This window comes from Zosterops lateralis, assembly GCF_965231275.1.
Source record: "Zosterops lateralis genome assembly, chromosome: Z".
NCBI lineage: Eukaryota > Metazoa > Chordata > Aves > Passeriformes > Zosteropidae > Zosterops > Zosterops lateralis.
This window is the reverse complement of record NC_139800.1, coordinates 37,640,729-37,667,922: the sequence shown is the minus strand read 5'-3', so window position 1 is coordinate 37,667,922 and position 27,194 is coordinate 37,640,729. Positions and strand designations below refer to the sequence as shown.

Genomic DNA, 27,194 nt, shown 5'->3' with positions numbered 1-27,194 from the left:
CAAATTAAAGGACCAATTTTTTTTAATTGTACAATAACTTCCAATATTTCTAGAGCAGTGTTTTTCAGATACAAGTCTTAAAAGAATTGTCTCTTTCAGGAAATTGAAGATTCACTAGTGTCTTTCAGTTCACATAGCCATTTGCTCCAGCACAAAGAACAGAATAGCTGTGAAAAGCCGTTTTAATGGAGCAAAAGTTTTACATTGTGTTTGCTCTACTTCCAGATGATCACAGAGTGAAAACACACATCCACATTTTACTTGAGGATTAGGTATTTTTGTGAAAATGACAAACCCTGTTTAAGGCATTAAAAAAATTAAGACGCAATACTTAATCATACTAAATGTTCATATGTGTCACTGATTTCTTTCAACAGATAGTACTAAACAGCCTGCAGTCCAAGACACAGCCCTTTTGAAAGATCAGTCTGTTGATAACATAGATTCACTACAGTGCAAAGTTTTAACATTCCCTTCTGGAGTACATGCACAAGACAAAATTGATTTCTGAGTTACAAAATGCAAACAAGAATAGTTTTGACATATATAAATATTTCGCATTAATGTGCTTAGGCAAGACCAGTTTTATCAACATCTTTAGCTTTCAAGGTTATAGGATTGGCTTTTAGAGAAGAATGTTTCCTTAGTAAATTAACCATATTTCATAAGGAACATTTTTTTTCTGCCACTTTTCAGAATGGAGCTGCATATTTGTGATGTATATGGTTAAATATTTAAGATACTCTGGTACCAGTCATAATAATCTAAATTAATAAAATAAAAAGGAGAGAGAGATGTTAGATAAAAGAAGAAATTACAAGAAATTGTAACCTATAAGTAACAATTTAAAATCCCAAAGGACTCATAAATAGCAATAACAGATAGTAGATAGTATTTTTTCCTTTTCTTGGGTGATGGATGAGCCATAAATTTGATAAGGTAACTGCCTTTTTCATCTATTTGTCTCTCATTTCTCCTTTTTTGTTTTCTTGTTGTATCTAATCTTTCTGCTGAGATTGGGTAGATCAGCTAATGTTCTTACAAGTTGGAAAAAAGAGTGCTATAATTTGTGAAGCAACAGGAATTCCCAGAACTGAAATTGAAGTATCAAAGCAATCAAGATTTCTCTGAGAACCTATTACTCTTTGTATTTACAAAGGAGTGTGTTCCTGCTCTGTTCTGTGTACTGACATAATTTAAAATAATATTTCGTGTTTCTCTCAAATTTATTTTAAATTAATTGAATTTTCTTTGAGTGCAGAAAAGAAGGGTATTCGTGCTGGATTTCAGTGTGCATCTAACTCCAGCTGCATTTAGTTTCCAAACAAGTACAGTCTGGATAATTAACATCACTAAATATAACATTGCCTTTATAGACTGGGAATGTGAGGCACTGCTTCAGAGACATGCCTCTCTAAAGTAGCGCCTCTGAGATGACAAAGGCATAGCTGTAGGGTTTTTTCCCCAGCTTGCACAATATGAAGGGGTTTCTTAAGCCACTGCTTCAGTAATTTCCATGGATAAACATCCATTTTACCTCTATATTTAACATTTGAAATCTGAGTTGAATTAATTCCCTTAACTGCTATTTCCCTAAATTTTGACCTCCCTCATGAAGTCATGCTCTTGCATTTAGTGAGGAAAACAAAGGAAGTGAAATATGTTACAACTGGAAGAACTGATACTAGAGCATGACATTCAAACATAACAAATAATTTTAACTTCCATGGGAGGATGGAAAAGTTAGTGGAATAACAACCAAATTTTAAAAAGTCCAGAAACATCTATGCACAGTGTAATAAGGTTTTAGATGGGTATTAGTTATTACACACACACCCACATGCATCAACCCAAAGAAGTCTCTCTCAAAAGGCACTTTTTATTTATCACTTCAGATCCAATTTAATCCTTTCCAAATTAGTGAATTTCAGTGGAGAAATTTTGACAATTTAACACAATTTTCTTCTGTAAAAGCTTACATTTCTATTCTCTGTTAATTTCTTTTTCCTAGACATTTAGAAAAAAAATATGATGAAGTCTGTGAATTTTGCAAGAAACATAAAGTCAGAATTCATTATGTCATCTATGGAATTTTAATAACAGGTACAGTATATTTTACACTCAGGATTGTTGAAGTCTTATTTATTTACCTGTACGAGATTATAGGCTGTGCTATGTCCTTATCTGACATAAAAACTCTTGACTGTCTTTAATGATGTATTTCAAAGTAGTTAAGAATTTAGTCTCAGAAAAAATTCCAGCTAGCAAAACCTCCACTCATTTCCAAACATAACAAAAGCACAAATCTACTAAACTGCTTCTCCAGGATGTTTAAAGTCTGACTAGCAATTACACTTGGAATAACAGTGTAGTTCAGACTTTGCGTCTACACCATTACCAGCTGACTCCAAAATTACAGTTTAAGTAACTTGTTTAAGACCATGAAATCACTTAAAAAACTGTCAGGCACCAAATATGACTGAACTTAGAGCATGTACTTATGACAGTATGCACTGCAAAATCATTCAGATAGATATTCTTCTTTCTCCCTTTCCTAATTTGCCAGTAGGTAGTTTGTTTCCTTCTACTTCACCAAGTTTGTTTTTGAACAAATTACTACTTGAACACTGGGATCCTGGAGACTTGAAATATCTTTGAGACAGGCATCAGCACACCAAGAGATGGTTATAAAAGTGTTGCTTGCATGCTAAATATCTTGCTCTCGTAACATCATCTTATCTTGCTTTATCATAGCACAGACATATTCTGGCTCAGGAGGGTGAGTGAGTTCTAAGAATATTTCAGGATTTCATACATTAATTCCATGAAAACCAATTTGCATTACAAAAATCAATAGTCCTTCTTTATTTGCCATAGATGAAATCAAGAACTTTACAAGAACTGAATATGTTTTTTGCTAGCATTTTATCAGCAGTGAACCTGTCAAATAAATAATTACATAGCTACTTCATAAAATAAATTACTTTTAAGCTTCACAATTACTTGAGGTCATCAAGTCAGTCAATTGACATATGTTTATAAGAGTTTGTTTTTAGTTTTATTGGATAAATTCATCCTCTTTTGAAAAAAGGAACAAGACTCATTATGAAGTTCTTGTAGATATGTTAAATTTTTCTGAGTGATTAACATGTTTCATATAAACTCACCTTGGCAAAAGCATATGATCTGCTTTGACAGAATGAAAGCCACCTTTCTTATCAATGAGCATATCATAAGTAACAACACTATCTAAAAAAGCAAATTTTTTCAGTATTTAGGTTGAGAGTCAGAAAAACACTGAAAAGATAAACACAGGCCTGACTTTGATCACCACCGATTGTCGGAGCATCTGTGGACAGCAGGGAGAAGGAACTCTGCAGATCTGAGATATTCTAGAAACACGTGGTTTTATTGCAAGGGTTGTGGGTAAAGAGGGCCTGCCTTCAGCCACCAGCCTGGGCTGAAGTGAAGCCCCAAGAGAGAGGGAAAGAGAGAGACGGGAAGGTAAAGGAGATAGCAGGGGTAAGGGAGGTAAAAGAGCTAAGAGAGCTAAGAGGGGTAAGAGAGCTGGGGCAGGTAAGAGAGAGAGTGCGAGGACCTTGTTACAATACATTATATCTCCTTTTGTGTTGAATATTCTAATTTACCAACCGGCGCGAGATACAAAACTTACAAACTTTGCATGCAGACTATGAGAACTATGGTATTACCGTATCATCTTATATTCTAAACTCTAAAGACTACTTTTCTTGTCTACTTTTTCCCTGATGCCTTGGCAGGGTGGAGAGGGGCTACATTCTTGGGTCCTTTTGTTTTCTATCCCTCAACCTAACTCCAGCTAACCACTGTCTTCCTGCCTGCCATGATCACATCTCAAAGCTGGCCTTCATTTCTATTTCACTCACAGGTTTTACACCTCCAATATTTCTTGCCAGGCAATCATACCCGCAAGCCCTTCCTGTTCCATCTTTCCCAACAACTTATAAGTTTAAAATTTAATTCTGTTTTTAAACATAGCAACTTAACTGACATATATATTCTTGTTTCTGTGACAGCATACTTGGCAGTAGTTATTGCAGCCTGCAGTTTGAATTTTCAGAGAGCTTTGCCACTCTTTGTTGTCACTGTCATAGCCGTCTTCTTCATCTGCTGGGATTTTTTAATAGCTAAGTATGAAGACAGAATTGCTGCATTCTTTTCCCATGGAGACCGATATCTGAAAAAACAGTGGTTTTGGCTAAAATGGTAAATATTAATTACTTTCTATTTATGTAGAAGTGCAATGCACTAGTCCAGTTACCCCTATGATTTTATTTCAACTTCCCCATAAGAACAGAGAGATGGGCAAATCATACATATCTCAATAAAATCACAGAATAATTCAGTATTTACCAGTTTATAGATACCAGAAACACATTCAGGATTTCAATGCAGTAGCTAGGGATCAAAAGTCTTGCCAGAAAGCTTAGAAAAATACCACAAATTGAGATGGGAAAATTTTGTTGTTGAAAGAGAATATTTTCACAAAAGTTCATGTGTGTTGCAGCCTTTTGCATTCATTCTGCAAACCAGAAAGTGCTTTACTGTTGACAGAGCTATTAGGTTCATAAATACCATAACTCTTAACATTTGGAAACTGCTAAAGCTTGGAGTGTATTATCTAGACACTGCTTTTCCACATATCCCCCTAGCAATTTTAACTTGACCTTCAGGATCCAAAACATGCCAGCCAGATTTAATGTCATAATAAGGTTGTATGACCTTAATTTGGGATGGTAGACATTCGTCTGGTAGATAAATGGTAGATGATTAGACCTGTCTGGTACTTATTTCAAGTATTCCTGAGCAGTGATAGGGGTTATTGAAGTTATCCCCGGCAAAATGAGGAGAAAAAAGAGCCTTTTAGACTAAAGGAAAAACAATTGAAATCTCATTAAAAAGGAAAACAAAATTGGCCAGCTACTTTCTGTTTCAGCTAGGTCACCTACTAGCTGAGAGAGAAAGAGTTTTAAGGAGGAGTCATTCTCAGTTCAGGAAAATGTCCCAGATTATTCTTAAAGTTTAGAAATGGCTTTGCTAAGAAAAGGGATATGAAGATTGTGGTCCTGCTCAGAAGCCACATTAGAGAGCAGTCACACAGAGGCATTTCCATTAGATGATCTGACAGCCTCTCTGAGAGAAGGAGCAAAAAGAGCAGGAGAGCTCTGAGGAGCAGATGGAACAAGTGTCAGGGGCAGTAAGTGCTATATTACCTGGGCTGCAATCCCTAAATTGTACATATCACAGATTAGGTGCTGAACTGTTTTCTTCCAAGAGACAGAAAGACTCTCTGGTGTAGAAAGGGTTACTCAGCATTGCAATGGTGAAGTCATTTTGTGGAGTTTGCCTGCAATGTTTTTAATCCCCATCTAAAGATGGAATTTATGTATCTAGGTACCACTGAAATCAGTGAAAGCTTACTGTTAGACAAGACTAGCATTAAAGACTTGGGACTGTGTTTGTTTCCTCTCTGTACATGGTGTACATTTTGTTGTCTTCCAGTCTGTTGTTGCAATAATTACATTCAATAAACAAGCTTAACATGATTCTCATAGTGGGGACCATAGAAACACTGAAATACAGATGTATACATTTCAGGTCATTGTTTCTGAGATAGCTGAACAGACTACAAAAGGTTACAGGAAAATGAGCAGTTTATAGCCTGCTCTTCAGTCATGTGCTCCACAGGTCCACCAGCTAAACAGCACAGTACAAGGGATAAATGCCACAGCCTTTCTTGCCCAGAACTAAAGAAAAGATTCAATAAAGGAAGGAAGGGAAGGAAAAGAAGGATGGAGCAAGAAAAGAAGATACCGCACTTCGTTTAGTAGAAATGGCACCCAGACAAGAGTCACTCTTGCTTGCTTTTTTTTTTTTTTGTTTTTTTGTGTTCCCCCCCATACTCTGGCTTGGAGGACATTTCTTCCAGATGCCAACAAGGGGTGTTGCCAGAAGTGCATCAGCAAAAGCAGGTTCCTGCTTTTGTAGAGCCACAAGTTTTACAGCGCAATATATTGTACAAAGAATTTATTCACAGACAGAGATATTAATGTTATGGGTATGGGAAGGGAAAGGAATATCCCAAACATCTTTTTCAGGATGTCTGATGCTTTTTATTTCCTAGGGTGTTGTGTGCAACTCTTATTATAACAATCATTTGCTGGCTCATCCTTGACACAACAAAACGAGGATCCCGTCAGCTAATCTCTTTTGGTGGGCTTGTGATGTATGTTCTCCTGATGCTTATCTTTTCCAAATATCCAACCAGAGTGAGTATTTATTCCATGATGAATCTTTTGGGATTTTTTTAATTCTGTGTCTTAAAAGCTATTCCCCAACCCTAGCACCAAGTCTAGTAAGAGTAAAAAAATGTGAGAAAGTAAGAATATAGGCTTGGCTGAGACCAAGCACTGTATTTAATTTCTGAGGAAAATAATTTTGCTGTTTGGGACCATGTATGGGGCTGTACACCTGTCTCTCACTGTTTGGGAAGCTGCTGCCCATCTTCTGTTCCAGCCCTGATACAGTTCAAGCTGAGATAGGCAGGCCTTCTCCATGATTTCACCCACAGGAGCCTCACTATGGTGAGCCCATCATAGTCACTTATTTGAGGACACTGTCATCACATTAATACAAATTGCCTGGAATCAGAGATATGATAGACTTGTGTAGCTCTTAACCCCTCACAAGTTTGTTTCTTACCGGAAATTCAGCAGCCAAATGCAGTGGTTTGGCTTTTCCAATGGGTGCAGCTCCGGCCAGCCCTGCCGCCACTACAACCAGGGGGCCACTTTGCCAGAGGCGTGGGCAAACCCGACCACGGTGCGGATAGTGCGCAGAATAGAAAGGCGGGACTCTCAGGATGTGCAACCAAGGGGTGCGTGGTCCCCAAGGCAGCGCTCCGAGGAGAGAGACGCTGACCTCGGAATGCCACGGCTCTTTATTGAGTGGGTTACAGGGGTGGGATTGCGTGGGACCAATCACAACCTTTTGCCAACGTATAATGAGGGAATGCACAACTTTTGAACCAATAATAAGTAACTTGGGGAGGAGGAATACATGATGAGGGGGTGGGGAAATTATATAACTTAAAGATTGACACTTAACAGAAAAGTGGTAAACAACTATTATGGGATAGGGTTACCAGGACAACCAAGGTTTTGGCGGGAAAGTCTGGGGGAAGGAGAGAAGGGGAGAAGGAGAGGGAAGGAGAGGCCATCTTAAACAATAGTAATAATTACAAAATTATAAAACACAAATTATAAAACCAAACTGGAGCAGTAAAAACCCAATTGGAATTGAATTTAATCACCACCACAGCCAAAGCTGAGCTGTCCTCACCTTTTGCTCACCCACTCCTGCTCAATGCTCTCAAATGCCATTTATTTTAATTTTCCATCAGAAATATCCACTCTGTTTTGCTGTGGTATTGCAAAGGGCTTAGTTCAGCCACCACAATTACTACTTTAGCTTTTACTCCTGTTTGCATGTCTCACATATCTCAGCATGCTTTCATTAATCAAACATCCATTGTCCAGGTCACCAAGTTTTCCCAGTACTTTTCGTATCTTCCATCAGTGCTGAGACTTTCTTAATAGGTGAAGTCCTTTCAGCAAGGACTAATGAACTTGCATTAGCCTTTGTGACTGCTGCTGTCTCCAACTGAGGTGAAAATTCATACTCCAAATACTTTGTGCTCTCCCATGAGCCCTCATTTCACTTAAATGGTTTGTGTTATTACATTATGATCTGATCAAATTAGAATGCCATCTCAGCTCTTTGTTTTGTAAGTGATTTGATCCAATTTTCACAAAACAAAGATGTTTTCTGAGGCAGAATAACAGGAATCATTAGTGTAGGGAAGAGGAACTCATCATAGGCAGGCCATACTTTCTCCTATGACTGCCTTTATATGACGAACCACAGTATAAAACTGAGTAGTTCTCAAGTATCAAAAGTCTTTGAAGCTAGGGGACAGAAACAGAGTTGAAATTACCCAAGGACAAACCCTGTAGCAAAATCTCCTTATCCTCTCTCCAGATATGTGAAGATCGAAGTCCCCTACAACCTGTTCTGGCATCTGCTCCTACCCTGCAGTATAGTCAGACAATCTCCTTACATTATTTAAACAAACATCCAAAGTAAACTATTATTTATTTAAATAACAAGTAGTTTCTTTATTTTTCTGTCTACCTAGGTTGCTTGGAGACCAGTATTTTCAGGAATAGGAATGCAGTTTATTCTTGGGATTCTTATTCTGAGGACCAAAGTGGGTTTTGATGTATTTAACTGGTTAGGCATTCAGATCCAGGTAAGCTATTGAGCAAAATCCTTACTTGTTTAATATAATTTTCTTTCTTGAGAGCCTTACATTATATAAACAGGCTGTTCAAGGATCCATTTGTGCCTTGATTTTTTTCTCTTGAAGAAAACAGGATTCTCAGAAAGGTAATTGACTTCCTGAGTTCAACCTTCTTCTCATTTATTTTTTGTTCAGTTAATACAGTGGCCAGAGTAATACCATTTATTAATGGCTTTACCATCATTGGGCTGAAGTTATAAATTGACATTCTTGAAACACAAATTACTGTTGTGCCAGGGCACTCATAAGAACTCTTAGAAATGGCTCAACTCCAAATCATCCTTGCAATAAACACGATATGCAGCAAAGCCTTGGTATTTGGGGCACAGCCCTAATTATCTTCAGAGCAGCAACATTCCTGGCATCAGGGACATTTCATAGTCTTCATAACATATAAGGAAATTAATTCAGCTGCATACAGGTGGCAAAATCCAGATCTGCATGCTGGAAGGGATCTCTAGAAAGTGGACAGGATCTGTACACAGGTGTCCCTGCAGACACAAAGTTTTTTAAAAAGTCCATTACTGTAAAGTAATGAATAAGTAATATCCAAAATATAGATCAGAGAGTACCCACTGAAGGACATTCAGACTTTTCACCTCAGGGATACTATTCTCACAGCTGTTCTTCACAGGTAATGAAGCACAGGTAAAACCAGACAGTGCAGAATGTACTGTCTTTGTGCAGGACCAAAGTCACAGATCTGTCGTCTATCTAATCTGCAGACAGTGAGAGTCATCTGGGTTTTGTCACCAGGTTCTCAGTCTCTGACTGAAGTAGGTCTGGTGCTCCCTTTTGTTAGCTTCATATTTTCATGTCTTACTGTCTATCCTGTCAGAACTAGCTACCATAGCTATTATAAACTGTATTTTAACTCCATTTAAAACTGTATCAGTAATGCATACATTTGCATCAGAAGTATAAAAATGCACTGGATCAAAATTTAAAAGTAGAAGATTCCCTCAAGTTAGCTCTTAGCTGCACCTTTCAAAACTCATTACTTCAGCCACCAAATCTCAATTTTAAGCTGTATAAGTAATATTATACAAAATAAAAAAACAAAGCAGCATTATATTAACTTGTTGAACAGCACAACAATATTGGTTAATTGCTTAATTGCACTCTGTCCTTTCAGTGAAAGGTTCTGATCATCAAAATAGAAATGCACCACAGTATTTAGAGTAAAAAGTAAATTTTTTTTCAGTGTAGCTTATGGCCTCTGTTGCGTCTGGTACTCAACAGAGCACAGCAGAGACCCTCAGTTCAACCAAATACAGTTAGCAGTGAGGCTTGGACCCCTGCAAATCAGAGCCCAAGCTTCTTGGACATCTTGCAGACATGTCTTGCAGACATATGTCTACAAGACAACTACCCATATTTTGTTGGGTTTTGGCAGGTACCCAGAGCTTATGGCTAATTTACTTTGCTTTCTATCCCTAGACTTTTCTGGAGTACTCTGATACAGGTGCCAAGTTTGTGTTTGGTGACAAATACACAGATCATTTCTTTGCTTTTAAGGTAAGATGGTTGTCATATGCTGTATGTGGCAGATAAACAATGCTAAGAGGAGCAGTATAGCTGGAAAATAAATTGTCTGTCTTGTCATACCTATGTAGTCACCAGAGAAATCGGCAGGTAAACTATTCCTTATTATGTGATATTCTGAATAGAAAATTTGGGAACACTTCCATTCACTGCTATACACTGAGTTAGACTGCACTTAGTTCAATTGTAACAACATGTATTGCATGTAGACAGAACTTTGGAATATCTTTCTACAAGGAATAGGTTAAAAGGCCACCGACAGAAATATTACCTCCTGCCTATTTCCCCAACCCCTCCATGAATAAAGGTGCTCTGCCATGCTATGCTATTATACCCTTAAGTCTGTATAGACCACTGCTTCACAGACTTTCCCCCTGAAGAAGTGGAGAGCCTAGATGTGTATTTATTCATGCCTGGGAGAGGAGCTAGAAGCTGCATAAGCAGAAAGAATTACATTATATTGTATTACTATGACATTTTTAAGATCACAGGGAGATTTTCCATCTTTTTCTTAAGAGACCTTTTTGGGAAACAGCTAGAATACCGTTTATCTGCTCTGTGCTCTCCAATCTGTACCAGCATCCTTCCTGGTTTTCTTTTGAGAAGTAGTTCATGCCACAATGCCTGCTTAGGCTGGAATCAAGAACATACAAAAGAAACACCAAACCCCAAACCAACCCAAATAACAAATAAATAAACCCCAAACAAATATTAGAAATGTATCATAATTTACTTGGAGACATTTTTTTTTTCATATTTCAGATATGTGACCATGGGCTTATATGCCTTTTATCTTATTTTTTTCTTAAGGTGATATTCCAAACTATATATTCTGCAAACTTAGCTCTTTCATTACTTGAGAGAGAAGGTGCTGTCTGTAAAATAGCCAGCTACTGGGAACAGTCAGAACATCTTAGAAGGGGGAAAAAAAATGAGTGTTTCATCAATAAATATGAATTGTATTTTAAGAGCAGTTCTTTTGAACCTTTTGTTTCACTTTCCAGGCTCCTCCTACCTTTAATCTACTGAGCACTCAAATAACAATTCTGATTGCAAGTACATATTTTAGGGATGAAATTATTTAATCCACTCCCCTCCCAACGATGCAAAATATTTTGCCTACAAAAGACGTAACTAGGGATTAGACAGCCAAAAGTTTGCTTCTGTGTAGGAAGACAGCCATCAGTCCTATCCTGTGGTTCAAGCCAGCAAAACTATGGAATTTCTAGAAGATGATAACAGGAACAAGTAGATTATTCTCACCTTGAAAAACAAGAAAACAAGTTGGTTTTCAGGGCTGCATATATATGGGAATATATACATATATATGATAAATGGAGTGGCAGGCAAGTGTATAGCAATATCAAAACATGCTCCATCTGCAGGGAATTCCATCTTCCAACAACAGTGAGTGACAGCCAGCCTGTTCTCTTTTGAAACACTTGTCATTTATTTAAACATTAAGCTGGTCCAAAGTGCTTTTTTGTGTCTTTCAGATATTTTATGAGGTTTGCATGTTGTGATAAGCTCTCAAAATCTTACCCCAAGGCATTTCAAAGCATCCTCCAAAAGACAGCGCTTACCTCCTGAGAGATTTGACAAGGGACAGAATATGTCTGCAGAAAACTGTCACAGTCCAGTTGTATCTATACTGCATCGTTAGCAATATGCAGGGACACATCACTTTTCTTCCAGATGAAGTGGACATGTTACCAGAGCAGACACATCCCATATGTGCATATGCACACTTGTAGATGTTCTGACCAGTTCCACCAGTCCCCCAGTGCCTTTGAGCACACAGCTCTGGAAGCAGAAATCCATCAAAAATGAACACATTTAAATGCATAAACTGATTTATTTAAAATGTGTATTTGTGTAAGCAGATGTGGAGTTTCAGAGTTGTGAAAAAACCCAATCACCCACATAAATAAGCACTTCCAAGTACTTAAGTGGATGGAAAAGACCTTTTAGTAATAAGACTTCTGTCCTGGTGACTATGAAAGACAAAGTTTGCTTTGACCAAGGAAGAAATTGGACTTGTGTTAAATCAGTAGCTTTAGTACACCAGGAGAATTAATGGTTCCCTGAGAAAGGCTTTGCTTTGAAGGTCAAGCTTTAGGAGTGTGTGAAAAACAGGATGTTTCTTAAACATCAATAGCAACTTCTTTAGAGGAAAATAGGGAAAAAGTTAAAAAGTAAATAGGAGGGGAGCTGAGAGCAGCCAACAATTTTAACTTCCTGCACTATATGGTAATGACAAAAGAAAAGGCAGGGGAGAAAGATATTAATTGTACTGAATTTAACTGTCTGCTGTTACTGCATGGCAAACTATCCCTACAGAATTGCAAAAAGGATCAAGGAACCAAACTAGAGAAAGCAGCATTATATTAACTTGTCGAACAGCACAACAATATTGGTTAATTGTACTCTGTCCTTTCAGTGAAAGGTTCTGATCATCAAAATTGGGTTTCTAAATGTTTATCAAAATTGTTGAAAGCACCAACTCTCCTCTAGAAAGGCATAGAGTCTATGTACTGAAAAGATCTGAACTAACGAAGTGATTCATTGTTTTTCATTCTGTTACTTGATTTTATTTATAATGCATTATGTAATTATTGAATACATATGAAAGCTTCCTAGTCTTAGAGGTTGTGGGAAAATGACTGCGGATCCTTTGGACTGGTAACTGGGGATACACTTAGAAGAAACGGAATGGTTATATTCGCATTTTAACAGGAGTTATAATACAGGGTAAATCACAAGTGCTGCTTTCTGGATGGAATATGGTTGGTGCATGACTTGAAACTGCTTCCATGATGATTCCCAATCACCTGTTAAGGGGGATGGAATGGAGGATGGAGTGGAGTGGAGGCAACCACTGCCACGCTCTGTGGAAATCCTTGCAGGGAAGAGAACTTGGTGGTACTTTGTAGCTGATAAACCATATACCAACTGTCAACTCAGAAAAGAGGGGAAGATGTCCCACTGGTGAGACAGCAACAGTGGCAAAATCCCTCTCCTTAGAAAAAATTGCTTCATAAAAGCCTAATAATAACGTTAATGTACACATATATACATATGTAACTTTACATATTAGAGTAAAGTTACCCGCTTCTGATGTATGACCACTCCTCACTGGAATGCACTCTACCTTCTTTTTGACTGTATCTTTAAAAGCAAGTGGAGAGAATTTTACACTAATCAGTAACAAAGGTATTTATGACTAGAGTAACTCAAACTCTGCTTAAAGAGAAAGAAATAGTACATAAGTAAGTTGAGTATGGGGGGAAGTTAGGGAAGACTCCATCTTAACTGCTTGGATCAGTCAATGAGCTGAACCTTTCTTCCACCCCATAGGATCGCCTGTTAGGTAAGAACCAAACTCTGTGTGCCCTGAATACTTTTACTGGGGGTTAGAGCTTGTCTATGTATTCCTTCAAGTATATTTTTCAGTCAGATACAATCGGGAACAATCTTCGAACCCTAACTTGTAACAATTTTATATTAATAAGAATGTTATTCCTTAAATTATTAGTGTGAATCCTTTGTGGACACTGGCAGCTGGCAGCAGGTAACACACTAATAAAGGGCAAGACCTGCTGAGAGGTCTCCATTATGTTGGTAGTGTATTTCTGTAAGACAGTCAAACCACCCTCCAAACCAGCAGGACTGTTCAGTTAAGGGTGCCTCTAAACAGATGCTGGCAGATTGGTCAGGCACAAGGGTCTTGGCTTTCCTGGGACACTGACAGACAAGTTAAACACTAAGGGGCAAATAAGTCTCTCTTTCCATGCTAAAGGTCAAGGAAGCCTCCTCTTTTCACATGACAGTGGTACTGTTTTAGCTGTAACTAATCTGTCTGACTAATTTTGGACCTTTGGGTGGGGGAGGATTTTTCTTTGTTGTATGCTAGCATAGAAGTAGTGCTGTTGTATACTTCACATACTTGAGAATCAAGTTATATTTGTTTTATTCAGCATGAAAATCCAAAAGTGTAAACTTAATGGTAAGTTTTCAATACCTGCAAGGACAACTCAACTCTCTTTTTCAAAGTGACTCTCTTTTTCAAAGAATAAATAGCCTGAAGGACAGGAAACCACTCTAGAAGTTTTAATGATTTTGTGTCTTCAAATCAGGTACTGCCAATTGTGATTTTCTTCAGTACGGTTATGTCTATGCTTTATCACATTGGATTCATGCAGTGGCTTATTGGAAAGGTATGCATTTTTGCCAATTGGGTGCCCATTTGGCTAGTGTGGGGAATGTTTTGGACATGTGCAGAGGAACTGTAGCTTGGAAATATTCCAAATGTTACTGTTACATAGTAGCTGTGCAAAATCTTAATTGACATCACATAGCACGCTTTCCTTCTCTCAGTCTGGTTTCCTTGCGTATGTTATATTAATTGTTAGATTTGCCTGGCTAGCTTTAGCATTCCTTGGATGCCATACTTGCTTAAATCTTCTTTTCTGCCTGCCCTTCTCCCAGCCCTTAAAGTGCAGGATGGAGATTAAACTACAGACAGTTGATTTCTGCTAAGCATTTCAGTAGCAATTTCATATACCTTCCTATCACAGATACCCAGATAAGATCAAAGTAGGTTCCTCACTTCACTCTCTAAGTGTTCATTTCTGTCAGCATCTATGTCTGCTAAGATAAGATCAAGTCCATTTTCTGTCATCTCTGTCCAACAAACTTATCATATGAAGGAAAAGATCTTCCTCTATGGTGGTAGTTAAACCTAATTTGAAGATATACTTAAATTAAAAGTACTTTGCCCTTCACATTCACAGGATTGTTATATAGGCACCATGAACATCACCTAGCACACATTAGTGTGCTAAAATTGCAATGAGACATTTTTAGCCTTAATCTAAATTTCACATTTTTCCCTCCATATGATCCAAGTCTTTCTGGGCAAGATGATAAGTAGTAAGAACACATCAAAATATCTGCTTTGTTTAATTTAGTTTTAACATTTCTATGCCCAGAAGGAGCCTGGAGTACTTTCAGTTTTGTTAAATTACTCCTTCTCTGTCTTATTTTAGCATGTAACAATTACCTGAATGTACTATACCTTTAAGCTGAAATCATTAACTCAGGAAGTACTGTAACATGTCTCTGAACTCTTTGATTGATATGATTAACTCAAGAAAGGCATGAAACAGGTAGAACCAATTTTTGTTTCTTTTATTTGAATCATTTTAGGTTGGTTGGGTAATGTATGCCTTCATGGGGACGACTCCTGTGGAGTCCCTGGTAGCTGCAGGTAACATATTTGTGGGACAGGTGAGTTGGAGCACAGAAAAATGTGCTAACATGTAACAATATTATAGAATATAGGGAAACAATGCTGCTCATTGAGCATTTGTGTATTAAAAGAATAATCTCTTATAAAGCTAGAATTCCACCCCAGCAAGTCTGATAATTGATTTCCAAAACTGCAGTATGTTCATCTGTTGGCTATGAAGAAACAGCAGTTTCAGGGTTCTTTTTGAGTTGAAAAGGCAACTGGTATGAAAAGATGGCATGCAAAGCAGGCAAAGGCAGGAGAGACAATGAAGAAAACCAAGATCCAGGGCTAGCAGTATAAGCTCTTATACACAAAAAGAGTGGAAAACATCTAACTTCCCATTTTAATGGGAAATGCGTTAAACCCATATCTACAATTATGTCTGTCCCAAGCTCAAAAGCAATGTAGAAAGATCAACAATTAGCATCCAAGCCCGAATGCACTACCAGCATGATATTTAGCAGCGTTGCATCACTACATCACAATGCTTCAAGATTTAGAGTATGCCTTTGCATGGCACTGCCTCCAGGATATGCTCACACACATGCCAGAGGGGCGTGTTTCACTCAACCAGCAGCCTTGTCTGTTGCTCAGACCTGTGGCTGTCCCTCAGTCACTCAGAATTGGAATAGAATTTTTTGGCAGTTTCATTGTGCTTTCAGGGAGACAGCAAACCAGCCACAATTGTCTTCGGACATTCTCTTTCTTGGGATAAAAAAGCCTCAATCTATTGAAATTTGAGCACTTGTTAGCATTAGGATTAACTAGTCAAAGATACCTAAGAGGGTATGATGCAGACACTAATTTTTCTGCCCTTAATAAAAGAAATCTTTGGGCTTTTGTTAAGGATTTCCTAATTTGGTGCTTGTTTTTCACTTCCAGACAGAGTCTCCTCTCCTGGTACGGCCCTACTTACCATACATCACCAAATCGGAACTCCACGCAGTCATGACAGCAGGATTCTCAACTATTGCTGGAAGTGTCTTAGGAGCATATATTTCTTTTGGGGTAAGGCAGGGGAAGAGAACTAGAAAATATATGGTTTAACTAAAATCTTTCAAGTATTTGGCCCAGCTAAAACATATTGAAAGTATCCCTCAAACATTCCCACTGTTTTTTGGTGTTTTTTGTTTTTGTCTCTGAAGGAATTAGCCACAAAAATCCCTGGTCTTCTGACAGCTCATTCTCTTCCTCATGAACAATACGAGCTTTTAATGACTCCCTGTAGAAAAAATCATCCAAACAACTAGAAAAAATAATTTTATTCCCACATGTTTGTGCATAATATGGTTATCATGGAGTATTTTCTGTCACCTGGAATTCTAGGTTTCCCCCTCCCACCTACTGACTGCTTCTGTCATGTCAGCACCAGCATCATTAGCTGCCTCCAAATTATTTTGGCCTGAAACTGAAAAGCCTCTGGTAACTCTGAGGAGTGGCATAAAAATGGCAAAAAGGTAAGTTGATCTAGACACTAGTTAATACTACTGCAAAAATGAGATCTGGAAAAATAACACCACATATAAATTTTAGGGGGATTACACAGTAGATGTGCAAGCAATAAATTAATTACAGACTAAATACTAAAAATCGTTAATTTATGGATTCGGGTAAATGTGCCCAGTTACAATCAAACATATGCCAAGGACCTAGGTGAAACTGTAAACTCCAAAAAAAGAGGGAAATGCCTACCTGAGGTGACCTGCCAGAAGGCTTTCACATTTGTAATGAATCTGTAAATGGAAACACATAAAAAGCAAAGGCAAAGCAGTCATTTCAACAACAGCAGCAAATTTTTTGCCCAACTGTAGGGAGACTTATCTTAAGAATGACAGGCAAAGAAAGAGGCTTGTAAATATCTGATCCTGCATGGCCCAGGCATTTCTGCAAGGGCTGCATGGAAGAAGAGCAGTGACCACTGCCTAATCCTAGCAATGATAGTTTTGAGATCTGATCCATGTCTTGACCAACTCTGAATGTACCAGAATACATCCTCAGGGCACCACAGGCATATGCTTCAAGTATCTGCCATGAGGACTGACAGGAAAAGTCCAGTTCACTTCCTCATTCCTCCTCATTATTTTCTCTATGAGTGTACAGAGAGCTTCAGTACTAGAATTCTAATCAAGTGCATGTACCTTTTAGTTCTGTTATTTGTTCTTGAATTTAAAGATGTTCACACTCTGGTTTTCTCTTCATTGGAAAAGTGAATCAAAGAATCTGCTGGAAGCAGCCAGTCAGGGTGCCTCTACCTCCATTGGACTGGTAGCAAACATCGCCGTGAATGTGATCTCCTTCCTTTCCCTGCTCAGCTTCCTTGACTCAGCCCTTTCTTGGGTGGGCAACTTGTTTGACTATCCACAGCTAACCTTTGAGGTATGGTCTCCAGGTTCTTCATGCAACTGACATACATGCATAATATGTCTTTCTCAAATTTAGGTGCTTGTGTGGTTTGTTTGTAGTTGGTTCTTTTTGTTCTCATTTTGTGTTTTAACGTGATCCAAACCCATATTTTATTTGCATGTTCTGAAAAATTTCTTAACAAAGTAAAATTTTTGTCATGTAAGTATTTCTATATCTATTAGTTTCCCTTGTGGTGTTCTTGCTAACCCTCAGTGTATGTTTATACAGAGTAGGCTAGAGTCTGCCTTCTCTGATTTGGCGGTGCAGCACACCTGTCAGTTACACACACTAACATCTCCTTCAGCTAAACACAAAAGCGGCTTTAGCTTCAGGAGGTCCCATCAAGCCCTTAATGCTCACTAGGTTCACTTAGATGGGGATACTGGAGAAAGGTTGGGCTTGTCTGAAACCAGACTTACCTGATATCATAAGTTTGCACTGCAATTACAATGTAAAATTCTACCCAAATCACACAACAAAGCAAATGGGTTTCAAACAGGACTTCTGTTTGAACCTAGGTCAATATGTCATTTTTGACCCAATGCAATCACCTAGTTTCAGTGGGTTTTGCAAGACCCTAAAAAACCCCTATGAGAAACATGGATATTACTTGTGTTAAAGGTGCTGCAGAAGTAAATGGCTAGTCATAACAGATATGGCTTCAGCAATACTAAGTTATTACCCTGCTGAGCTTTCACAGGTATCTCACTGCACACCAGACACCCATAGCTGAGGAAGGGCACAAGTATGCATGCCTTGGGCATACTCATGCAAGGGCTGGTATTTTCGTAACTACTGTGTGGTGTAAGATTTGGGCAGGTAGATAGTCCACAAGTTATTGAGACACACAGACACGATGCATGCAGCTAATCTTCACTTAGGAGAGACACTTAACATGCAACCTTTTGTTAGCAGAGAAACCAGCCGGGAATAAAATCTGCTTAAAGACCTCTGTTGCAATCCCTAAGGACAATCTGACCAAATCCTTTCACAGTCGGAGCTATTTTCTCTCATATAGAAACAAGCTATACTCTGATATGGGATTTCTTTTTTATTTGCATAAATCTTATAATGCCGGGAAAAAATGGGTCCAGCTTTAATTGTGTCAGATATACAGCTTTTACACAGAGACAATTCTTTTGTTTACAACAGTTGGAGTCCAATAACCTGATAATTAAGTGCGTTCAATAACACATTTGATTTAATCAGCAGAAGAATTAGAATCCTCAGTTCTCTTATCAGCTTTTTAGTTCAATCTTCGATCTTCCTTCTTTTCCTCAAACACTGTGTGTTATTTGAAGTCATTATTGAGGGAAAAGAAGGCACAGAAACTTTTGTTTTATTTTAGATAAAAAATTAGTGACATATATCAATATTTTCGTATATCTAGAGTCTGGAATAATGTTTTAAAAATTACTCAAGCATGCCTGACAATTAAAAACTCTCGTGGAGTTCATGGCAGCAAAAATTCAAGACCAAGTTTTCTCTGCTAAAATAAAACTATCCTTATTTTAAGTTTAGAAAACTTACTGCCTGCTATTGTTCTTTGACTATGTCTTTTAACCTGCTTTTTGTTATACATTCTGCAGAACATTTGTGCTTACATCTTCATGCCATTCTCCTTCATGATGGGAGTAGACTGGGAAGACAGTTTTATTGTTGGTGGACTACTAGGTTACAAAACTTTCTTCAATGAATTTTTGGCTTATGAGCGCCTTTCAAAACTGATTCAAAACCGAGAAAATGGTGGAAGCATGTACATTAATGGTGTGAAACAGTATATGACAGTAAGTAACATTTTCTGTTCTACAGATTTATTTTATCAAATACTTCAATGTTGAAATTCAACTTATTTTTTAATATGGGCACAAAATGGTTGCATATTACTCTTAAGATGTGTCTTTGAGCAACAGAATTCAATTATGAAAGTGCAGCATTGCTCGGTGTGGTGCTGTGACTGTCATTGCTGTCTTGAACAAGCATAGAAAGAGAATGGTGTGGGTTTGAGAAACATTCAGTGTCCCACAGGACACCACAGTTAAGACAGAGGCTGTCTTTAAGGCAAGTTTCTTCTTACCTGATTCTCAGCACTTCTCTATGAGCTACTCTCCCAAGAAAATCCTGAGGAAGAACTTGTGATCCTCCTGCCCCCAGAGGTTTGTCCAAGCATTAAACTTGAAGAGAGGCATCCAGCAAGCTCTAGCAGGTGGCATTATTGGCACACTTTTGGTATAGGCTATTGTTCCATCTGCAGAGGGCAGTAATAAAAGACATATAGTACATAGCACACATATCCCTTGCCACAGTGAGTCCAACCTGTCTGTCTCAATCAAGCTTTGACAATTTACCCAACAAAAGTGTAGCTCCTACTACAGTGCCCTAAGGAAGGCAATGCTCAAGTCATCTTGCATGTGTACATGGGGCCAAAGGTCATTCAGTGATCAAAGCTGACGTTTGTGGATGTGACTACTCCACTATCTGACATTCACATGCACAGCACATGCTGAATTCGTCTTGAGCACAGGCAATGAAAATCATGATATCCAACTTTATACCTCCATGATCCTTCTTTCTCAAATCAAGACAGATTGTCACTGTAGAGAAACCCTGAATTAAAAAGTATTTTGTACTTTTTAATAAGGAGTAAGTAAAACTCTTACTTACTCCTTTGAATCAGGTGGGATGCTGTGAATACCTCTTATATTAAAAACCAAAACCAAATTCCTGACCACTTGCATTCCTGATTAAGAGAACATATTTCACATGTGGAGCTAGGATGCCAGATGGTCTGATCAAGTATTCACATCCTTGCCTGAGCACCTACTACCGGTGCTCCTGAAATTCCTGGCAATAAAACCATGGGCTAGAATGCTCTTTGATGTGCCCTGCTGTAACCGTGCTTCCTTCTACTATGTGAATATGACACTGAATTCCTGCATGAGTGAATAAGGGTTTTTTAGTATAGAATACAGCCTTAAAACACAGATCCTAGGAACTTTATTTCACTCTTTTTTTTCCCCCAATAAGATGCCATATAGAACTTTCATATTCACTTCTAATACCTATAAAGAGCTGTATTACCTTTCGTGGTGAAAAGCTCTAAGAAACATAAACAATTTTGATTCATAATGCTGGTAAAAATTGGCTGGTAACCATTATAATTACAGCACAACAGTTCAGGTGAGGGTGTGCTTGGCTTCCATTTTTAATTTCTCTTCAGCTCCAGAGCTCTCTAATTCATCCACACACAGCTATTCACTCAGACTGAGCAAACAAGTGTCTTCACCTGAGTCATTAATTATGTGGCTTCCTGTTTTCAGAGTTAGGAAAGTGCAAATGAAAGCAGGGAAATCAGAGTACATAGAGCTTTTTCTAGGAAAAGCTAGTAAAGTGGGTACTTGAAAAACATTTTCCTGAATTTGTACAGATTGATTGAAAGTACCTACAAATTGATGTTCATAAAAGAGGAATTAAACCAGAGGAACTTCTAATAAACAGGAAACCTGCTAGAACACTCACTCATTTTCAGCTTGAACCTAAACCACAGTAAACAGAAATTCAGAGCTTCCAGGAGGACAAAAATCTATTTGCTGAGATACGTTGCCTCCTTTCTCAAAATGTTTGCATTATATTTGTCTGAAGACTTGCAAAGTTTGTAGCCTGAATTCACCTAAAGTAATTTTGTGTCCTGTTAGGTGCCCTTCGTGGAGGCAAAGGCCAACTGTGTCTCTGCTCTGAGGTCCAGGCTTAGTTGGTGTTACCCAAAGGCAGAAGTCAGTATGGAAATAAGCTGTTAATGGGGATTCCAAAATCATAATGCCCCTCTCTGCCTGTCAACATATCAATGTACCCGGTTCCTAGGAGAACAATTTGCCTTCTTTGCCCAGGGTGGAGCATGCACAAAGCATCTTTGTATATAGAGTCCTCTGCTTCTTCAAGGACAAAGAAGTCAGGGATGCATACTGAAACCTGAGGTTTCAAAAGAGTTCTATAGAGGCATCCAGCTGTGAAAAACAAATTGAGTTACAGCTCTCTGACTCATACTTTCATAAAACAGCAGTTAAATTGCCACTAGTAAAGTAAGATTTTTTTTTTTTTTGTATTTAATTACCAGTACTCACTTCAGAAAGGCACAACAATATACATGAGATATAAAGATAAAACCATCACATAGTTTGTGAGTCCTAATATGGGCAGTGGGTGTAAAAGCCTATGACTTCCCACCTAGGAGCAAATCTGCCTTTCTGAAAGCTACACCTTGGGCAGCAACCAAGCAAAACAGTTATTTTTGTGCTCAGAGCCACAATGCCATGTTTTCAGACCTGTAAAACACAATGAGCTGTTTCAAACCACTCAGAGGGTGTGTCCTTGCTTTTCAGGTTCGCTCTGAAGTCATCGCCACCTATGCTCTCTGTGGGTTTGCCAACTTCGGCTCCCTGGGACTGGTAATAGGAGGCCTGTGTAAGAACCACTCTCACTGACTGTCAGCAAATCCCAAAGAAAGCACCCAAAGGAACAGGCTGGGGATGAAGCTTAGCAGCATTAGAAGCTGAGCAGCTGGTCTGCCAAGGCCTAGCACTCAACTGAGAATGGAAGGGCACCCAGAGGGGTTACAGGGTTTGGTGTGGAGGTAGTGGGAGAGGTGCTGAAGGCAAGGGGAAGGAACCAAGCCCTTCTGATAGCTTTCCCTGTTTAGCCCTCAAACATGAGCCTGTGCTACTACTATCCATGAGCTTCAGGAGGAGCAGATCAGCTCCATAGCATGCTGGTTTGAAAGATGAATAAGGCTATTTTCCATAAAAATATATATATATGCAGTAGGCTTAGAGGGAAAGAATAAAAAAACAGTTTTCAGATCTCAGTGGAAAAGAAAAATTGAAAAATCATCTGAGTTCCTTACCAGGCAGCCAGAATTGCTGGCAGTCCTCTTTACCCCAAAGCCACAGTGGGCTCTGCGGTGCTGGCAGTGGGGAGCTAGACCCAGCCATGGGGACAGACTCTTCTGAAGGGCACAGTCATCCAGCACAGACTTGCAAACTGCCAAAGCAAACAAAAGTTACCATTTTGTATATGAGGCACCTACTTACCAGAGAGAGCCAACACTTGCCACTTGGTCTTCAAATAACACACTAAAAAATGTCCCATTTTCCCTCCATGTTTCCCTTAGTTTAAACTGCAGGGTGGGAATTTATTCCTGTGGGGGAGAAAGCTGGCAGATTCACCTTCCTCATATGTATTTCTGTATGACATACACTTTGTTTTTCTTCCTAGCAAGCATTGCTCCCTCAAAAAAGAAGGAAATAGCTGACAGTGCTTTCAGAGCCATGATTGCGGGGACTGCGGCCTGTTTCATGACAGCGTGTGTGGCAGGTACAGTGCCTGGGTTTGGTGTCCCCTGCGTGCAGTGACCACCATGTGGCAGTGCACCAACCCCTACCATATCCTCCTGGGCTGCCCGTCTCACTTAGACAGGAGTATTTGTGTGCTTGGCAGGATTAAAAGTTCATACAAGACAAAAGGTTATGGAAAACTAGAATATGAAGGGATGTAAAAATTTTAGTTCTTCCATTATTACATTGTGTTTGGGAGGGGGGTGTGGTTGTTTTTAATGGGGGAGATTTTTGTTGGGGTTTTTTCAGTTAGTTTATTGGCCTGTGCAGAACAAATGACTCATAAACAAAGCAAGTTGTAGGTGAATTATAATTCCTCCCTTTTCTTTGGAGAAGAAACGGAAAAGTGAAATGAAAGATTGAAAAAGAGAAAGAGTGAGGGAGAAGCTGAACAACTCTTTATCATAATGTTAATATGTCAATATCATATCGTGAGTGGATATTATTTCCACAGAGCACTTAGGCTCATAAATGGTCCTAAAATGGGACTCCACAGCTGATCCTCATTTTTAAAATTTCAGCTTCAATCTGAGTGAAGAATCACAATGCAAGGATCATTTTAGGGAGTAAATTAAAAAGAACAAATTAATTATTCAAAAGAGTAATTAATTGATATGTTTCAGTAGGTAAAATTTATCCCAGTATTTCACAATCCCTTTTCCAGCTCTTTCTTGAGCATGTGATACACAGAATTGTATGACAAAGGTTAAAGCACTCCTATTTCAACAGTAAAAAAAGACCTTGTTGCTTTATGTAGCTAAAACCACTATGTCTGTTTCCACATAACCACATGAACCTTTGTGTTCATGGCAGCAACAGAAAGATGCACATTTTAAGGATAAGTCCACAGTATTTTCTGAACGCTACAGAACCAGCACACTTAAAGCATTAGTCTCACAACCATCCATAATATTTTAATACATGACACTACTCTGCATAACTGAGGAACCAGAAAACTCTACTAAAAGGTGTCATTTCACAATACTGATCTTAAGAATAATATTGTGAATGGCCACTGGGAAAATCTCTCCAAAATAATAGAATTTGCTTTGGAAAGAAAATTGCATTCCACCAACTCCTGCCATGCTGAATGCTTTCCTTACATTCAGGAGAAAGTAGAAAAGCCAAGCTATTTCTGTTACCCCAGTTAAGATAAGACCATATTAAAAATGTGTCCAAGTTCCACAACATTACGTATAGAAGGAGCTATCACTTTTGTACTTTTGTGTCTCCATTACTCCAGTGAATGATGATATTAGTATTTGTAGGAAATTTTAGAGAATATCTAGCAAAGCAAACTCAATTTAAGACAAAATAAGCAGTTCTGTATTTACTTGCACTTCTATAAATGCAGCATAGTTTTCATTTTAGTTAATGAAAACACACTGACCCAGGAATGGGAAAGGCATTACTAGACAATATTAATATCATTAAAAGGAGCAGAAAACCAAAATGATCTAAGTGTAACAGGTTGCTGTAGTTAAATTTCTACATATAAAAAGTAAATAGTTATGGTTGCTCCTTAATTCAGTTCTTTAAAATTATTCAGATTAGAAGTCCCACAGTTCAAAGGTTTTAGCCTTGTATCTTTACATAACCACCTTAAATGGTGATTTTGCGTCAGCCAGGATGGTTCCTGGCATTTGATCATGACCCCATGACTCATATTCTTAAGTCTTATCTTCCTCTTCATTACTCATTAAGGAAACTGTAACTTACTTCACAGGAATGCTGACTGTCCCTGGTATGGAAGTTCCTTGCCACATCTTATTAGGAAATGCTTCCAACTCCACAGATTTCCCTGCCAACAGCACAGAGCTACTTAAATGCTGCCAGCATCTCTTCGCCAGGTAACCCTTTATTGAGAACCCTTTATCCTCTAAGGGTAAAATTTAGGGAGCTCATATCTTCTCTGAAAACTTAATTTTTTATTTATTTATTTATTTTAATTTTTTTTATTTGGCTTTTTATTTAGGTATCTGCTTTCAGTGAACTAGCATCTTTTAGAGGAATGACTGTTTTAGTGCTGTTGAACTGTTTTCCCCTTCTTGGGGCATTTTTCTGTTGCATGAAAAACACCTACAGAACTAACAGACAATTCAAAATATCTTTGCTGAAACCTCCTCATGAGAGGAGGGTCAAGCACCAATCTCTCCTCAGCCATGACCAGTGAATAAAATTGAGGGAAAGACCTGAAGTTCTGTCAGGAGAGATTTGGGTTGAATATTAGAAAGAGGTTTTTTCCCCCAGACGGTGGTTGAGCACTGGAACAGGCTCCCCAGGGAAGTGGCCACAGCACCAGCCCAACAGAATTCAAGAAGCATTAGGACAATGTTCTCAGGCGTATGGTGTGACTCTTGGGTGCTGTGCAGGGCCAGGAATTGGACTTAATGGTTCTTGGTTTATCTCAAATTCTAAGAAAAAATTAAATCAAATATTTGAACTAATATAATGTTAACATGGTATTTGAGGATAGCAATAGTTTAAAAAAGTCAGGAGCTCTTCTATACTTTCCCTCTTTTGCCTGTAATGTGACTGAAGATAATAGTAATCAGGCCTGTTTACACTGAAAACTTTACATGCATTTAAAGTAGAAAAATATTTCAAGATAAATTGTATTTCACAGCTCTCTATCCAAGGCAGAGAAGAAAGAAATACTGATATTAAATAGGGAATCTCTTCCGATGTACTTAACACTATCTCACAAAGAATCCAATGTCTATGTATTTAGGTTATGGCAAGAACCTTTCAAATTTGTCCTAATATGCTGCTGCTTTTTTCTATTTTCACAGCTAATTACTTTAGAAATAAATACTCTTAATTCATCCTTTTTCCTTGCTGTTGAAAATAGAAGAACTTACACAACAAAAATAATCTCTGGGTGCATTCAATCATTCTTATTTCTTCATTACTCCAACTTTTGCTCATCACGCTAATTTCAACTCTACCAGGTTGCTACAAAGATAAGAACCTGCTCTATTTTCAGCAGCATCAATGTTAAGCAGATGCTTTGAAAATGTAAAAATATTGAATAGAGAAGTGAAATCCTCAATCATTTTGATTATCTAGGGAGATATACCAGAAAACCAGAAATTATCCTGATGAAAAAGAAGAACATCTGGATATGACACTTAGCTGGTGTTTGGAAAGTCTTTCTCTTATTCTTATGAAAATTTTAACACATCTAAAGTTGTTTTGGAGAAAGTATGTGTTCCCATGTGCATGTGTGTGTATATATTCACATACTGCAGAGAGAGATTCCCATGATAAAATTCTGTGATTCTGTGAAAAGGAGTTTTATCTGATTTCTCCTTTATTTCTTTCCCCAGTTCAAATCATTCAGAGATCTTTCCTGGAGGAAACTACAGTCTGAATTCCTGGAAAGTGTGTTGCCGAATACTGGGTCAACCTGCTTTTCATTGCACTTAGGTTAAATTTTAAATTTTTTTGACAGGATAGATCACGAATAAGAACTGTGTTCCTTGGAAGAAAGAAAAATAAATTCCTTTGCTACGAGTGTGTATTTCCCCCATGCAATCTTTATTTTTCATCTCTTACCAGCCCAATTCCTGTGACTTGCTTGAAATTATTTATAAATTAAAGAGGGATAAATGGAAGACACTTCTTGCTGGAGAAGTCTTCTCCCACTACAAATCAGAATAAAGAACCTTTCTAAGCCTGATTCTCTGCTTTTATTTCTACCCTGAAACTGGCTAATTTGCCAGATTAAACTGCTATGGGCATGAAGAAAATCAGATTCAGAAGATTTGGCTGCCACTTACAGAAAGCTATGAACTAGAAAAAATATTCCAAGTTGCCATCAATTTCTAATAGCATTTCTGCCCTTTTTGATGGCAAAGAAGTCTTTACTGCATGAAGGGAAATGACTCTTCTCAGAAATCTCCATTTCCTGCAGAGATAACTATATATATGTATATATACATATATATATATATATATATTCCTACCTATACCTAGGTAGCTGCACATGAACTGAGCTGCAGACCCGTTCTACCTCATCAGCTTTGCCACTGAAGCACCCAAACTGAGGCTAGCCACTCTATGTCACAGTCCTCCTTCTTCTACCAACAGGAGAATGCAGGAAGTTGGTCCCTGTTTAGAGTGAACTCATGAAAGGAAAAGTCCAGACTCCAAGTAAAGT

The 27,194-nt window shown here is 38.2% G+C and overlaps 1 protein-coding gene across 1 annotated transcript in view; it reads left to right on the top strand.

Annotated features, from left to right (window-relative positions):
* The window catches only part of SLC28A3 (solute carrier family 28 member 3), a 37,783-nt gene extending 11,191 nt beyond the window's left edge, over positions 1 to 26,592 (top strand). Inside the window, exons 4-18 of the mRNA XM_083884133.1 lie at positions 2,012 to 2,103; positions 4,056 to 4,245; positions 6,164 to 6,308; positions 8,237 to 8,350; positions 9,842 to 9,919; positions 14,083 to 14,163; positions 15,155 to 15,235; positions 16,122 to 16,247; positions 16,566 to 16,696; positions 17,447 to 17,615; positions 19,232 to 19,429; positions 22,022 to 22,103; positions 22,914 to 23,012; positions 24,759 to 24,882; positions 26,362 to 26,592. Of these exons, the coding sequence (XP_083740259.1) occupies positions 2,012 to 2,103; positions 4,056 to 4,245; positions 6,164 to 6,308; positions 8,237 to 8,350; positions 9,842 to 9,919; positions 14,083 to 14,163; positions 15,155 to 15,235; positions 16,122 to 16,247; positions 16,566 to 16,696; positions 17,447 to 17,615; positions 19,232 to 19,429; positions 22,022 to 22,103; positions 22,914 to 23,012; positions 24,759 to 24,882; positions 26,362 to 26,461 (1,810 nt within the window). The 3' untranslated portion in view covers positions 26,462 to 26,592. The remainder of the gene's footprint in view (positions 1 to 2,011; positions 2,104 to 4,055; positions 4,246 to 6,163; positions 6,309 to 8,236; positions 8,351 to 9,841; positions 9,920 to 14,082; positions 14,164 to 15,154; positions 15,236 to 16,121; positions 16,248 to 16,565; positions 16,697 to 17,446; positions 17,616 to 19,231; positions 19,430 to 22,021; positions 22,104 to 22,913; positions 23,013 to 24,758; positions 24,883 to 26,361) is intronic.
* Positions 26,593 to 27,194: the final 602 nt, after the last annotated feature.